Genomic DNA, 15,697 nt, shown 5'->3' on the forward strand with positions numbered 1-15,697 from the left:
CATTGATCCTGCTCCACCTCTTCCCATGCCCCAACTCCACTAGACTTTAAGCTCCTTGAGAGCAGGAACTGTGCTTATTCTCTTCTGCATTACATTCCTTGGTCTAGCATTACCTTATACTGTGGGCATTCAAATATTTTTCTAATGAATGAAAAAAACTGAATGGATGATAATGATAATAATGGTGTCAATAATCTGTTTAACTTACATGGCATTTTTGTAAAAGAAACCTGAAACGCTTCCTCTTTCTTACCTCTAAGGATGCTATTACCTTCCAATAACAATATCAACTCCTCACATTTCTATAACATTGTAAAGCTTATAAAATGCTTTCCTCATATCAACAGACATCAAGGATATATGGAAATTAGACTAGATGACCCAGGTCTCTTCCAGTTCCTAGGATCCCACTAGATGCATTGTATAGATAAACTGGGGCTCAAGGAAGTAAACCCACATGCCCAAGCATATCAAACCCATCAGTGACAGACAGGAGGACTAGTATAAGTTCTGCCTAGTTCTTTCTTTCTTTCTTTCTTTTTTCTAACTCTCACTGCTATCTACAAAATGAAGAGCTAAACCACTGGCCTAAGCACAAAATCTAAAAAAAAAAACAAAACTCGCAAAGTAATCAGCAAGAAGAATATTAATGATAACAGTAAGCTAACAAATGTCTAATTGTTATAATAATTGCTCAGTTCAGTTTCCTTAGTTCAAGTTATTTCTATTGCATCTTAAAAGGTTAGATTCTTAACAATGGCTGTTTCATGTTTCTATAAAGAAAGTATGATGGCTTTAAGAGTCTCCTCTGTTCAAGTTTCTGTTTCTTTGTATCATTCCATTTTTCCTGCCAGGGATATCAACTCTGGCCACTGTGCTAATTCTATTGCTTAAAGTTTCTGTGGAGGAGTATACCTTCTCTGGAGCAAATTCAATAAAAATACAAAGAATTCCAAAATTAGATAATGTTGACTAGATTTGTTCTGGATAGGGTGGAATCAATGGTATATTACTTTGGCAGGGCCATTGCCAATCATGACTTTTGTCTTGCCACTGTACTTCAAGACATCATCCTCACATCAGTGGCTCTCTTCAAGAAAAAGAATGAACAACAATTATTTTGACATATGGTAGTAATCAATCTCTTAACCCCTGGTGTTTAAAAGATTTACCTCTCGATAGGTTTTCACCACTCCTGGAATGTCATAAAAGACTGTTGCAGTTCCTGGACTCCTGGCTACTACTGCCCCAGAAATGATGTCTGTTTGTAGAATATTATCAGCTGAAATCATCCATATCCCAGGTTCACCTAGCAAAAATAATCAAAAAGAGTGCCCTTGGACTTCAGCCCTAAATGTACCTCAAAGGAAGAGAACCCTTCCTGTTCACCTTGATCCCCGAGCCTTATTCACAGAATTGACACAGGAGGTTCTAGATCCAAACCTCTTAGGCACAGAACGTACATTTATCCTCTGGAAAGATATATTCTATTTTGTTGAAAGCCTTGTTCTTGTGACTGTTATCTACCTCCTCTTCCCCTTTCCCCAATAAAATAAGACCTATTGGCCTTTAGGATAATAAGGCAGGCTAGTGAGCTGGAGAACGTTCTCTCCTTCCCCTTTCCTCCCCAAAACAAAGGATAAGAAAGGGTATTTATGCATTCCAGAGAGAGAGAGAGCTCTCTAGCTACACTTTTTCAGACACTGTCAAGGGCTAATATGCTTTAAGACTTTGCACTTAACTATTGGGAAGACTGGAAAAAAAGGGGGTTGGTAGAAAATCCTGCTTGTATACTCTGCCTTAAATCTCCAGAAGTTGTAGGAATATGGAAGACTGCTTTAGATGACATAAGCTGTCATGTGGCCACTTGCTTTACCCATTCAGAATAGTGGGAGTCATCGTGAACATAAGGGAAACTCCAGAACATGCACAATAAGTGAGGATAAAAGAAGCCTCTTGTCCATTAACAATAGAAACCAGTTTCTAGGAATCTATGATTGTCTTATTACAGAAGTATTTTAATCACAGTCTCTCTAATCTAGAAGCAGACTTGTGTCCACTGGTCCTATGCAGTTGTCATAGGCAATTCAGCTCTCAGAGGAGCTGAGGTTTGATTTGGACCCAAAACAGCTGTCTTTGCACTAAATGTTAAAAATGGAGTCCTCGCTAAACCAGACTCATCATCACAATGCTTTTCCCCAATGCAGCTATGGACACATAGAATTCCCATAGGCAACTGCAGAGTCTAAACTCTTAAAAACTGTATCCCATTTCAGTCTTTCTTGGAAGCTTCCATCTTCCCATCCAAGGTCTGATGTTAGATTTGTTGAGAGTCAAGCAAGGCCAGTCAGCCCCTTCTGTTGTTTTGTTGTGATCTCATCTAACTCAATGATACTTTTAAAGAGAGAAACTCTTTGTTGAACATTAAGTAGTTTTCCCCCATTAGAACCCAAACCCTATCAAAATGAATACTGATTGAAATCGAGCCTTCAGTTTTTTTCTATAACATCCAATACACACAAAGACAAGTTTTTGAATTAGGATCAAATAGCTGCTGCCCATAGAATTTATTTCTCTACCACACATCCTTAGTTACTACTCTTCTCAGAGTATACCCACTGTCTGGGGTCAAGGCATGTTAGAGATAAAAGATAAGTATATTCGCTTGAAGTAGACAGGCAATGGCCAAAACAGTGACTGTTTAGCTTTTAGTGAAATTCAATACAGGGCTATGCACAGTCATTCATTCACTCATTCAAGAAACATTTATTAAACACACATTATGTGCTAGGCACTGTGCACCAGGTAACAAATATTTAATAAAATGCCATAGGCTGAGTAGCTACAGAGAAAAATGAGAAGTACCAGTTGATGTGAAAGTCCCAAAATATAAAGAAAGGGGTGATTCTGCTTATGCCCACCCACTCTCCAGTCCCATCTTCAGAAATGCTAGGACTCTTGGTTCTAGGGGACAAGTATAGTACCTTGCATGTAGTAGGAACTTAAATATGCTTGTTGGATTGCATTAGATGGGAAAAAGCTTTCAGAATTAGGCTACTTTCTAATCCTCTGTAATGGGAAGGGGATACAAACCCTCCTGGTTGACGAGGTAAGTACTGAAGCAGATGACATCTCCAATAAAGATAAGCTTGGTGTCCGGCTCAATGGCATGCTCCACTGTGACAGGGATATAATCAGCCATGCCTGGGTGTCTCTGGTCCCAGAGCCCAACAAGTGTCACTCCCCGGTTAACAGCCTGTGCCATGTAAGTATAATTCTTATTCCCTGGTCCAATCAGCAATAAATCATCTCTGAAAGCAGATAGAGAAGAAAGGAACAAGCAGTTATTAAGGATCTGCCATGGGCCAGGCCCTGTGCTAAGTGTTTTACAAATATGTCATTTGATCCTCACAACAACAGCAGGGAAGTAGGTGCTATTTTTATCCCCATCTTACAGTTGAGGAAACTGAAGCTGATAAAGGTGAAATGACTTGCCCAGGGTCACACAGCTGGTAGATGTCTGAGATCAGAGTTGAGCTCAGGTCTTCCTCTCTCCAAGCCCAGTGCTCTATTCACAGCACAAGCTGAGAAGGAGACATCTTTAAAAATGGATGAACAGAATCCTGCTCTAGGAGGCAGATGGATACCACATGGCATTTAGTAGTTCAGGGATTAGAAGGAATTTTAACATCTTAGAGAGTAAACAACTAGATGTTAAGGAACAGATAAAATTTCCTTATATAGTATCCAGCATAGCAGTACTCATAAGAGGTCAATAAAAGCTTTTTTTTCCCCCCTTTTTGGAGGGGGGAAGGCTGGGTAATTGGGGTTAAGTGACTTGCCTAAGGTCACATATCTAGTAAGTGTTAAGTGTCTGAGGCTGGATTGAACAGGGCTAGGGCTCTATTCACTGTGCCACCTAGCCACCCCTAATAAAAGCTTTTTGATGATGGAATTTATTGAGTAAAAATTTAAAAAGGAATCTTGGTCATCTGATTCCTCTGAATTCAGAAGCACTGGGATATGGCAAACTACCTCATCCTAAAAGTTTTCTATTTAAAATACCATCCTAAAATCCTTAAGTCTTTTTAGTCATGTTCTTAGCTTCATACAAAAGAGTTCAGATGGGTAACATAAAAAGGAATTCAGTTGGGTTTGCTGTAAAACATGGAACAAATTTACTTGGAAGTTGAGCATGGGACTGAATGATGCTCTGAATTCCCTACCTGTTCAGGGCCAAGTACAGTTGTGTGTTGTGTGTGTGGAATTTCTCTCCAATGCTGTCATAGAACTGGACAGTGAAGGTGAGAGACATGCCCAAGGGAAATGCTGATAAGACTGTTCCTGGAGCAGTGAAGAGTTTGGGGTGGGTGCTCATCCGCAGGTATGTCACTGGTGCTACCTGGGGGAGTGTAGCAGGGAACAGGAGGTAGAAGGGGGGGCATATGTTATCAAAACAAAGACACATAAAGAAGAACGAGTGGTATTGCTCTTCAAAGGAAAATACGATTAGTTCTCAATCTAGGCAGCTAAGGAGCAAGGTTATCTGGAGCCTGGACAGCATGCATACCTTACATATAAAGACAATAAAGACTGTGGCTCTAAGTCATAAAGAAGTTTATAACAATTAGAGCTATATATATATATATATATATATATATATATAATAGCCTAGGAATAAAGGCTGGATGCTCTCTGAGGGCTCTGAAAGGATATTTAAGTCTTATACATTTTTGCATCCTCCACAATACAGGGTCTTACACAGTCTATACTCAGTAAATATTTATTAAATGAGAATCTATCAAAGTATTTTCTGAACTGGGTGGGAAGTTAGACTGAATGACCTTCCAGATCTACATTCAGTGATTCTAATGACAAAAGTGTATTTTGGACCATGGTTTTACCCTTTAATTCAATTCAGAAAATATTAAGTGTTTAACTGTGTGCCTGGTACTATGTGACATAGTGGGGCTACAGAGACAAAAAAAGGTCAAAGGACATTTTTCACTACAGCTGTTTATAATGAAACTAATGGATCTCATGGTAGGTTGGCTTGCTGGTAGGTCCTCTTATTACCCTGGTCTCTCACATTCCTTGCTACCTGTCAGCTAATAACATCTGCCAGAATCAGTCTCGTCCTGATTGTTTAACCATGCTCTTTAAGGAAGATACCAAATACTAAGAAAGCTTACAGTCCTAATTATAGGACACAGTTTTAACACTATGTAGTCACATAGAATTTTAGCATATGTTCCTGAACGCACCTGGACCCCAGTTATAGCTGTCTGATTGACTCCAAAAGGCTCCAGAGAAGTGACTTCTAATACAGCAGTACCTGCGATAGCACCAGCTTTCAGGAGCCCTTGGCCATCCTCCTCGATGACAGAAGAATTGGGGAAACACCTGAGAACCCTGGAGCTTACAAAGGCAGCTCCTTCCCTAGGGTAGAGGCAGATTAAATTGAGGCCTTCAGTTAGGTTCTGTTTTAACTAGACGGGAATGAGAAAAGTTTTTAGGATTATTTCTAAGATTGCACACTTAGAAGCTTATCCCATTTCCAGGATGTCTGGTGGCCTCAGGTAAAGGCCCATCCTTTACACTGTGCTAAAGTTTTCAAAATAAAATTCCTTTATGAAGTATGTTTACAAGTCGTACCCAGGGGTTGTCTGCCTGAGTCAAATATCTTGCAGAAGTTATTTAAAGCAAAAGTTACCAGACAGTGCTCTCTTTTCCTTTTAACTACCTGTTAGTATGTAATTTGAGCTGAGAATTCATAGACATCAGAATTTGCTCTGCTGGGCATTCTGGACAAAAAAGTTGGAGCTTTTCAAACACCTGCAATAAGAAAGCATTGTTTTTAAATTAAAAATACAGACTGAAACATTTTCACCACAATGATATCTATTCATGTAAATCTGGAAAACTTTTTAATACAAGGTAGGTATCAGGGAGACCAATCCCTTCCTCATTCATAATGACAGCTACAAAGTTATATACCTCTATTTTCCCTTCACATGAGCGTGAGCCCTGGCAAGTCACTTAAAATCTCTCAGTCTCAGTTTTATTCATCTGTATTATCTAGGATAATGAGAGTACCTGCCTCATAGGGTCATTATGAATATTGAGTGAGAGGACATATAAAAAACATATCAGGTTTGTGCTCTGCAAACCTTAAAGTGTCACAGGAATATTTTTACTGCTTTATTTGTCCCAGTGTACAGCTGGGCCGTCTGTCTGTTTCCCTCACTTTCATCACACAACTAGCCCCCCTTCCTTTTCCAGTTATACATATCTTTGAGGTCTCTTACATTACGCCTCATATTTAGATGATTATTGGTAATGTGCTGCTGTTGATTCACAATCACTTGGCCTCTTTTCACTGCTGTCTGGGTCATATGTAATTTTGATTTTTCTAACAACATAATATTGTATGATTTATAGCCACAGAGCATCATCAAGAGACTACTGGGATTAGAAATATGTGCTTCTGTAGCAACACGCAGCTTTGAATCACTTAAAAGTGCTGCATAATTTCCCATATATGATGCAACCTGCTCTCTAGTTCCTATTCGGTGCTAAGCCCAGCTCACTATCTTACCTGCAGTACCTCTCTCTCTCCCTCACTTCTCCCCTCTCCTTTCTCTCTCTCTGTCTCTCCCCCCCCCCCATGCTCACACAATCTCTGAAAGTCCAACTACACTACTCTAACATGAGCAATAAGTATTTTTCATATTTTTTTCCTAGTGGTAATGGTTAGACTGATCTCATTGTGGGATTATCCCCAACCTATTCTATGGACTAATGTGTGTGAATATATTACATGTGTACACATATGTATATTTGTGAATGCCTACTGGACAGACATCAAAATGGACAATATGTTGGGCTCAGAATTGAGCAGGATTTAATTTTACTGTCTTAGAAAATTTGCAAAGTTCTTTTAAAGACCCCAAGCTTCTTCCTCAAATGAAGGCCCATTAAAATATTTTTCTGATATCCCTGGATGGTTACCAGGCATGGAACATTAAAATCTTTGAAGAACTGATAAAGAGGCTTGCCAGAGAGCAATGGAGAAGTATGTGGTAGTATGAACAGGCTTAAACAAGAAATCATAAAGGATAATTAGCCAGAATATGAATAAGTAAAATGCCCAGAGAATTTAAGAGCATGTTCTAAAACACAGATTTGCTGGAGTACATGTTTATTCATTTATATATTGTCATTCCCACGTACTAATCATCAATAAAATGTAAGCTTCTTGAGGTCCAAAATACAAAAAAAGTGATACTATTTGTAGTCTTTTGTCACCCTATATGATATTTTGTAAATAACATCATACTATAAACCATCCTCTTTGGCTGTTTCCACTTAGCAAAGAAACCAAGTGTTTGCTGAATAAGGTAATTTATGGAATCTTTTGGGCTCCTCATTTTGGTGACTGTTTTGCAATGTTAAAACTTCTCTAAGAAATGATGATGATCACATTCTTTACTTCTGTCCAATTTTTCAGTCTATGGTTTTTCTTCTTTCTTTTTTGCTTTTTGAAGTGGGGAGGGCAGGGCAACTGGGGTTAAGTGACTTGTTCAAGGTCACATGGCTAGTAAGCGTTAAGTGTCCGAGGCCAGATTTGAACTCAGGTCCTCCTGATTCCAAGCTCTATTCACTGTGCCACCTAGCTGCCCCCCCCCTTTTAAAAATAGGTCAGACTGCAGTGACTATAATCATGCACAGTATCTTTTTCCTATCTTTATTTTCTTCTAATTTCGTGTGACACCTCATTGTGGCAGCTATTTGTAGCTATAAGTGCTCTGGTTTTCAGTGTTTTCTATCCCTACCACTTCTAGGTGTCAGAGAAAAGCAGAAAGGTGGAGGTGAACTGCCAAGGACATTTAACATAAAGGCATTACACTATGAAGAGGACATTGAGACATAGTCATCTCTTTTGTAAGAAAGATACTGGAGGTGGCCAGGTGACTCAGCGACAAGAGCACCGGCCCCAGAGTCGGGATGACCCAGAAATAACTGGCTGTGTAACCTTGAGCAAGTTACTTATTCCCAATTGCTTAAAAAAATAAAAGATACTGAAAGATGCCAGTCTAGCAATAAGGGAAAGATAGCACTCAGCTAGACCATAGGAAGATAAAAACCTCTAGTAAGCAGAATACTGACATGTCAGACCTCAGGTTTTGCTTGACCAATGGCCAGGAATTGAATACGATCCTGACAGTAATTGGGGTGGGTGATATTTACTTGTCAGGCAGAAAAAGATAGTGACCAGGATAGTGGTAAGGCAGTAATTCTTTTCTATCCTACTTTGTGACTCTGAGACCAAGTCTACTTGGCATTCATGGCCATGATGGGGGATGTCATTCTCTTTCTGATTCTAATGAGGATACCTGACAGAAGAAAGCTGAAAATGCACACTTACTAGAAGTAAAAGAATGTCACCCCAGAAGAATTTTAAAGTCAACAATAATTATTTTCACTATAATAAAGAGTCTGGAAGATGAGATTTCAGACCTCACTAGGAGGTTGTCAGCAATTCAAGATTTTTAATGCTACTCCTTCTATCTTTTATTTAATTGAGTAAAATACACTCAATATGTAAATAAATATTACTTCTAAGTCATGCTTAGTAGAAAAGAGATAATCTCAAATGAGATGGGGGCTGAGCCAATTTGTTAAACTATGAATTGTCAGGAAAAGCATTCACACCCTTAGTCTGTAATATACTGAACTCAGGCTTAGTTGCTGGGAAGCAGAGGACCCTAGTAAGTCCTGTTTGTGCATATGCAAGAGGGCTGTGCTGAGACTTGGTACAGCTCGAACTCAGAGCACCATCTGGTGGCGTACAGAGGGAGTACACTTTGAATAGTCATTCCTGCAGGGCTTATGTGGGAGGGACACGAAAGACTGGTTGCCCAACTATTGGGGCATATGTGTTTTGCCTGTCCTTTACCTATCTGCCTTGCCATTACTAAGTACAATGTAAAGCAGATACTCTGTGGAGAAAACTCTTTACCCCTGTTGTATTAGTACTGATTTCAACCTTTAACTGGTTGATGATCTTACTGGACATGAACAGCAGATTCAAAAACAACTCCTCAATCAGTAACCAGTTGTTTTATGTCTGTTAAAATAAAATTTATTTTTTTGTGATGTTATTTCATCTAGCATCATCTGACTCTCTTGAGTTGGACAAAGTGTTCATGATATACAAGTCTAGGGAGCTTCTGAATAGTCTTCAAGCTTTTTTTTTTTTTCCCAGTTCTTGATCCCAAACCATATTTTCCTATCTAGTTTGAACCATGTTCCCCTATATCAATCTCCACACTAAAGTCACCACCAGATATCAAGTATATGCTGACTTTGTATGGAGAATCTTAAATTCACCATAGTCTGTTTTATTTCTTCATCATCTGCAACAAATTTTAACATCAAAGATTAAATGATTTTCAAAGGAGTACCATCTTTGCCTCCTGGCTTTCTTTAAATTTCAGTTAAGATAAAATAAATGCTCATCAAATGAAAGAAGGATCAAAAAAGGAAAGGTAGGGCAGATATATTTTGTTTTCCATCACTCATTTCCTATCTTATCAAGGAAGACTTAATTCTCCCTTGTGAAGAGGAAAAACAATTATGTAATAATATTTGTTTTTCCTTTAAATGATCTTTTCATTTGCATTGTGGAAGTCACTTTGTAAACTGTTCTCCTGGTTCTGCTTATTTCACTCTGTATGAGTTTATACAAATTTCTTCACACTTCTCTTGATTTTTCAAATTAATCATTTAATATAAAATAATATTTTGGGAATCTTAATCTGGTATAGTCCCTTCCCCAATGTGTAACAAAAGTTGTTTTTCTTTTCTGATTGGCCCCAATCTCTTTTTAATAAAGGAAGATCATATAATTTAGGATTGACTCAAAAGTTCTTCAAGCACTAAGCACCAGAAAAGGTAAAAAACCAACCAGGATTCCTTCGGTTTAAGGCACCTGTGCAAACCTTATCATTAATAATCATAGTAATTCTGTGAAATAGTCAGGAAAGCTAACTTTATGATTTTTTTAAATGGATAAAGGAACTGGGACTTAGAGAGACTAAGTGACTTGCTACGTAAGGTTACAAGGCTGGAAAGAGGTAGAATAACATTTAATAAACCAGGTCTTTAGGTCTTTTGACCTGTATATGAGTGTATTTTGCACTAACAGACCCCCCCCCCGCACCTCCCAAAAAATTAATCCCAGGTCCTTTAGGAACAGGAAAAGGATATCTGAAATGTAGCATTTTTCTTTTGAGTTTTAAAAATAAGAGCATTTGGCTTCAGTCTAAGAATTTTTTTATGTATTATCTTCTCATTGTGTTAGAATATTTTGTGGTTAACTACATATGGGAACAAATGTGAACAATAAACCTTGATACCTGTGAGAGACACAGATCCATACCCTCTCAGGAACTTGGCTCTCTGCCACTCTACCTTCCTTGCTCTCACCTCCTCTGGGCCCATATGTTGTTTATGTTCTTGTGGTGAACTAAGCCTTATGAGTTAGACACAGAAATGAAATAGCCTATAAGGAATACATGAGCAAAAAAATGGTAAAGATCTTGGGGTCAGAAGCCTATCTTGGAGACCTTCCTGGTTTTACCTCTTTCTAGATTTCTATTTGGAACAAATTTCCAAGGATGATGAAAAAGTAAGTTCCTATGCCTCTGTTAATATAGAATGAAGAAATTCCTTGGGTCTGGGCACTTACCAAAATTTGGACTTCATCTGATAGTTCTGATAAACTCCCCTCAAATTGTCCAGAAGACATATTCATACAGCGCACAATGACTTTGATGCTGGTTCTCCCTGCCGCTTTAGTATGGACTGCCATGGCAAAATTATTTTCTTCTGGGAGCTGCAGCGAAACCTAGTAGAGATGGCACAAGAAATGTTCAAGGGCAACAAAACCCTGGGCAATTTCCTAGCTACCATAATGAAAAGAAGGGGAGAATATAGGTTGGAAATAAGTAACTCTAACTGTTGGAGTACAAAACCTTGTTTTTGTCCTTGTTTCTTTGTCACAGTCCCTTAATCATGGTTCCCTCTCAGCTTTGCCGATGAGTTGCCTCATTCCATAAAATATCTTAATATATAAATAGTTTCTACATGTGCTGCACAATAATTTTTATGTCTCCTCCACATTAATAAAGTCAGTTTGCTGGTAGATGAAGATGGTGATGAGTTCTTCCAATAGCATCAGGGAAGAGAGGGAAGCAATCTGTCACTAAAATTGAAGAGAGAGGCAGGGGCATAGCTGAGTGGGAAACTTTTAAGTTTCAGGATTACAGAAATTAGCTTCCCTCTTTCCCTTTCTGTATTCATCAATTCTGGTAGGAAGGCAATACAGTAGTACGAACGATAGCGATTGTGGTAGGACTTGAAAGGAGTCTAAGCCGTACCTGGTTAGGGGAAGGACTTACTTCTATCTAGTCTCTTGAAAAAAAGAAACTATAGGGCAGCGTGAGCCTTAGGCAAAATTCTGAAGTATGTGTCTTCTTTTCTGGAATTCTCTTACCCCTCCTTCTTGGTGTCCTCTCTTCCCTCCTTCCCAGGATCTCAGTTCCCGTAATGCTACACACATTTTATCTTTCTCCCAGAGTGCTGAAAAAGTAACTATTCTTCCATTGAAATTTCCAGGCTCTCAGTACAGAGATATCAGCTAGGTCAATTAATAAGCATTTATTATGTGCTTACAATGTACCATGTACTGTGTTAAGTACTAGGCATAGACAAAGAAGAAAGGCATATTAAGGTACTTGTCCTCAAAGAGCTTACAACAATATACACAATTATGAGAGCAACAATGAAGAAACAAATATGTACATGCAAGATGTGTACATGGGATATAATCTCAGAGGGAAGGCACTAACAGAGAGGGTAGGTAGGAAAGGCTTCTTCCAGAAGACAGGATTTGAGTTTAGTCTTGTAGGAAGCCTGGGAATCCTGCTGGGAGAGGTAGAAATAGTACTAGACATGGGAGAAAGCCAGTGAAAATGCAGAGTCAGGAAATGGAGAATCTGTTGTGTATGAGGGATGGCTAGAGGACCCAGAGTGTAAGAGTAAAGTATAAAAAGACTGGAAATATAGAAGGGGCCAGGTTGTGAAATGCTTTAAAAGCCAAGCAAAGGATGAGGAAAGTATCCATTAAATGAATTTATACTAAAGTGGGAATGACTGATATCTCCTTTTAACTTTTCCAGGATTATTTTCTTGTGAACTCAAATGAATCTTTAATTGGTGAAATTTTAGTCAGTTTGGGAGGGATTTTCCTATTGCTCCGAAATCACATCACTAGTTTACTCTGGGATAGAAAAGGAGAGTGTTGGTGGCTCCCTGTCCTTTCTCCTCCAAGTCACGGTACTTTGCTCCCCCTTCTGCCACTTTTTGTTTAGAGCCTAAGGCCTGGGTCACCCATCTCACTGCTGTTCCTCAGTGAAAGGAGAAGGATCATTACCCCTGTAGAGGAAGATGGCTTCCTGTCCAAGAAGTAGAGAGGCCTGTCCATCTAGGTTCTGCCGTTTGTCCGCCTACTCCACCCTTTTGCTTTGCCCAATTCCCTTCCTTTCTCTTTGGCCACACCATCGATGTTCCCACAATTCTAGTTCCTGTAGCTTTTCATGTTTGGAGGCCCAGCTCTGACTTGAACTCAGTCCTGGAAGTTAAGTCTGGACCCTTGAAATCAGAGTGATCAGAATGTCATTGGGGGAGAGGGTATAGATTAGGTAAAATTGTGATCATGGTCTATGAGTTCTTCTATCTTGCTTACTACTTTTGCCAAACTACTGTTTGGCACAAATAAGATGAAATCTGTTATCAAATGTGTCTGATTAACTTCACTGCATTTTATTTGATTATAATACTACAACAACTCTGTATATATACTTGGTCTTCATAGTTTGCTACTATTGTAATATAGTTATTTGTTTACAAATTTTAAAAATTAAAAGAAATATTGCCCATGAGATCTATTTTCTGTAAGATATGCTCAATACTATTTACCAAGTCACAAGCCAACTTTCTGCCTTTTTTCCCTTAGAATTTTATTTTAAAACATTTTTGTTTCACAGGGGAATAATAAATCAATAGCTTTATTTAACCTAAAATATAGATCTATTTTAAATGGCTCTAGCATAGGAGAAGACAGATGACCAAGAATCATGTTATTTTTCTGACAAAAAAACAACTCTCTTGAAATACGATGAGAAGTCAGTTAAAGCTAGAGAAAGGATACCTAGAATTATGACAAAAATAGCACTTTAAGGAATAGAGTTGGGCTAGTGTAGCTTATTTATTTTTGGCTGAGAAAGCATGTTTAGCACAAGGAAACTTTAGTGTACTTTGACTATAACTATAGGATACTGAATAAGTTCCCAAACCAGAAAAGAAATCAGCACATCCTTCTCAACGTCATAAATAGGAAAGACAATTGGTATCACTTTGACTCAAAAACTCACAGTATTCCTAATGAAGATTTTGATCTTGGAGCTGGAGGCAGATACCATGAAAAAAGTGACAAACTTTTCTATGACTGTGCAACAGAAATTTTTATGTCACAAAACACTTAACAATAAGCTTTTTTAGACAACGTGTTGCTCCTACATAACTTTTTTCTTCTTGACATCATTTGCTTCTCTGCCAACAAGGTTTATAGTTTGTAGGATAAGAGTTAACCTAAGCTCCTAATGTGCCAATAACAATAATAGTAACAAGATTCTGACACAGTGACATGATGGATGAACACATACCTCTGAGTGTCTGGGTACCAAATCTAGAACATCTCGTTTGCTCATTGACCAGTGGAATGTGAGTCCAGGGTTTGCATTGCTGAAGGAGAAAGGAGTCTGGGTACTGCTTACCCCCATGACATAGACAGGCATCTGATAGAAAAAAAGCATCATAATACTGGTCATCCACCCAGCTGACACTGGTGGAATGACAGCTTCAGTGAGAAGTGAGGCCCAGTACTCACCTCAGTGGCTGTGATGAGACGTGTTGCAGCTGCAAGGATCCTTACAGCCCTAAGCTGGACAACTTCTACCTGAACTTCATCCTGTCCAGTAAAGTGAAAAGAAAATTTAGATTATGAAAGAAGTGAAGAGAGGAGCTTGGGTGAGGGCTCTAATAACAATGTTAATTTTGGTAGTAGAAGCAAAGCTCAAAATACCAATTAGGGCTGAGAATGTGACTTTTCTCTTTAAGAAATTCCTTGAGGAGGAAGCCAATGACAAAAGGAAAGGTCTTCTATAATAACAAAAGGTCAAAAGAAGCACTCCTCATGGTAGCAAAAAAAATCTGTAAACAAAGTGAGTGTCCATTGATTGTGGAATGGCTGACCAAATTGTGATCTATCAATCAACAAACATACTATATTGGTCAACATGACTACTATGTGACAGGATCTATGCTAGGTGTTAGGAATACAAAGACAAAAATGAAATGGTTCCTTCCCTCAAAAAGCTTACACACTATTGGAGGAGATAACACATACATGAATAATTACATAAAATAAGTTGAAAGGTTGAGTTTTGAAGGAAATGAGGGATTCTCAGAAAAGGAGGTAAGGAAGGAGGAAAAGCATTCTAGACATGGGGGATGGTCTGTGCAAAGACATGGGGAGGGGACATGGAATGTCATCTGTGAGTTGAGTTTTATTGGGCCATAGAGGGAAGAGGAATAATAAATAATAAAGTTGGAAAGTTAAATTGGGGCCAGGTTGTGAAGGGCCTCACTGACCAAAGAGAGGTGTATATAAAGGTTCTGGGGTATTATTTTATTGTAAGAAATTAGAAATATGATTTATGATGCAAACTAGAACTAAGAGAATGATATTCTTAATGACTACAATAATGCAAAAGAAAAGATAATCAAAAAGAAGCCCAACTCAGATAAAGTATAGGGGACAACTTTTGTTACAGAAAAAAAAAAGGAAGAAACATACCCTGGAGGGGCTACAGACATGCAACAATGCCTATACTGCATGATGAGGTGACTTAAATAATCAGATGACTAAAATGTTTCTTTTACAAAGGAAGTTTCAATAAGGCAATACATTGGAAAATTATGATGTTTTCTTAAAAAAGTACAAAAGTTATTATTTGGGAAGGAAAAACAAGAAATTATTTTGGGGCACATGCCATGTTTTGCAATATTAAGAATGATGTATACTTAATAGCCATGTGACCTTGGGCAAGTCACTTAACCCCAATAGCTCTGCCTTCCCCCCTCCAAAAAGCAACAAAAAACAAAAAAACAAAAAAAAATGATGCTGTGGGTGCTGTAAGTTTTCAAATAAACACTGCACATTACCCAGGCCCATTTGAGGAGTGCCAGGTAGGGGGAAAAGGAAGACATCTTTTTATGATGTCAATATTGGCAAAAAGTAAAGGGAGAGGGAAAAAGTGGAGAACCCCAAAGATGTACCTGAGAAAACACAATGACTTTGCCAGTATCTTCATTTACTGTCTGGATGGTGCCATGGACCACAGCTGTGCCAACCACCTGTCCTGTGACCTGCCCTCGCCTATTAACAACAGCCACAGTCTGATTACTGATGGAGAAGTGAATGATAGACTGAGGCTGGGGACCACCTTCTGACATTACCTGGAATTCATTTAAATATAACAATGAACAATTGGGGGATGAAAAGAATACA

At 38.5% G+C, this 15,697-nt stretch overlaps 1 protein-coding gene across 1 annotated transcript in view; it reads right to left on the minus strand.

Annotated features, from left to right (window-relative positions):
- NUP210L (nucleoporin 210 like) overlaps nucleotides 1–15,697 on the minus strand; it is a 118,554-nt gene that overhangs the window by 21,370 nt on the left and 81,487 nt on the right. Inside the window, exons 25-33 of the mRNA XM_069078190.1 lie at nucleotides 15,466–15,645; nucleotides 14,015–14,095; nucleotides 13,791–13,922; nucleotides 10,754–10,912; nucleotides 5,744–5,835; nucleotides 5,265–5,439; nucleotides 4,227–4,402; nucleotides 3,094–3,311; nucleotides 1,173–1,309 (exon numbers count right to left, since the gene is read on the minus strand). Of these exons, the coding sequence (XP_068934291.1) occupies nucleotides 1,173–1,309; nucleotides 3,094–3,311; nucleotides 4,227–4,402; nucleotides 5,265–5,439; nucleotides 5,744–5,835; nucleotides 10,754–10,912; nucleotides 13,791–13,922; nucleotides 14,015–14,095; nucleotides 15,466–15,645 (1,350 nt within the window). The remainder of the gene's footprint in view (nucleotides 1–1,172; nucleotides 1,310–3,093; nucleotides 3,312–4,226; nucleotides 4,403–5,264; nucleotides 5,440–5,743; nucleotides 5,836–10,753; nucleotides 10,913–13,790; nucleotides 13,923–14,014; nucleotides 14,096–15,465; nucleotides 15,646–15,697) is intronic.

The sequence above is a fragment of the Petaurus breviceps genome, unplaced genomic scaffold (genome assembly GCF_028583685.1).
Source record: "Petaurus breviceps papuanus isolate PSGF00001 unplaced genomic scaffold, PetGlider_PUasm1.0 91023, whole genome shotgun sequence".
NCBI lineage: Eukaryota > Metazoa > Chordata > Mammalia > Diprotodontia > Petauridae > Petaurus > Petaurus breviceps.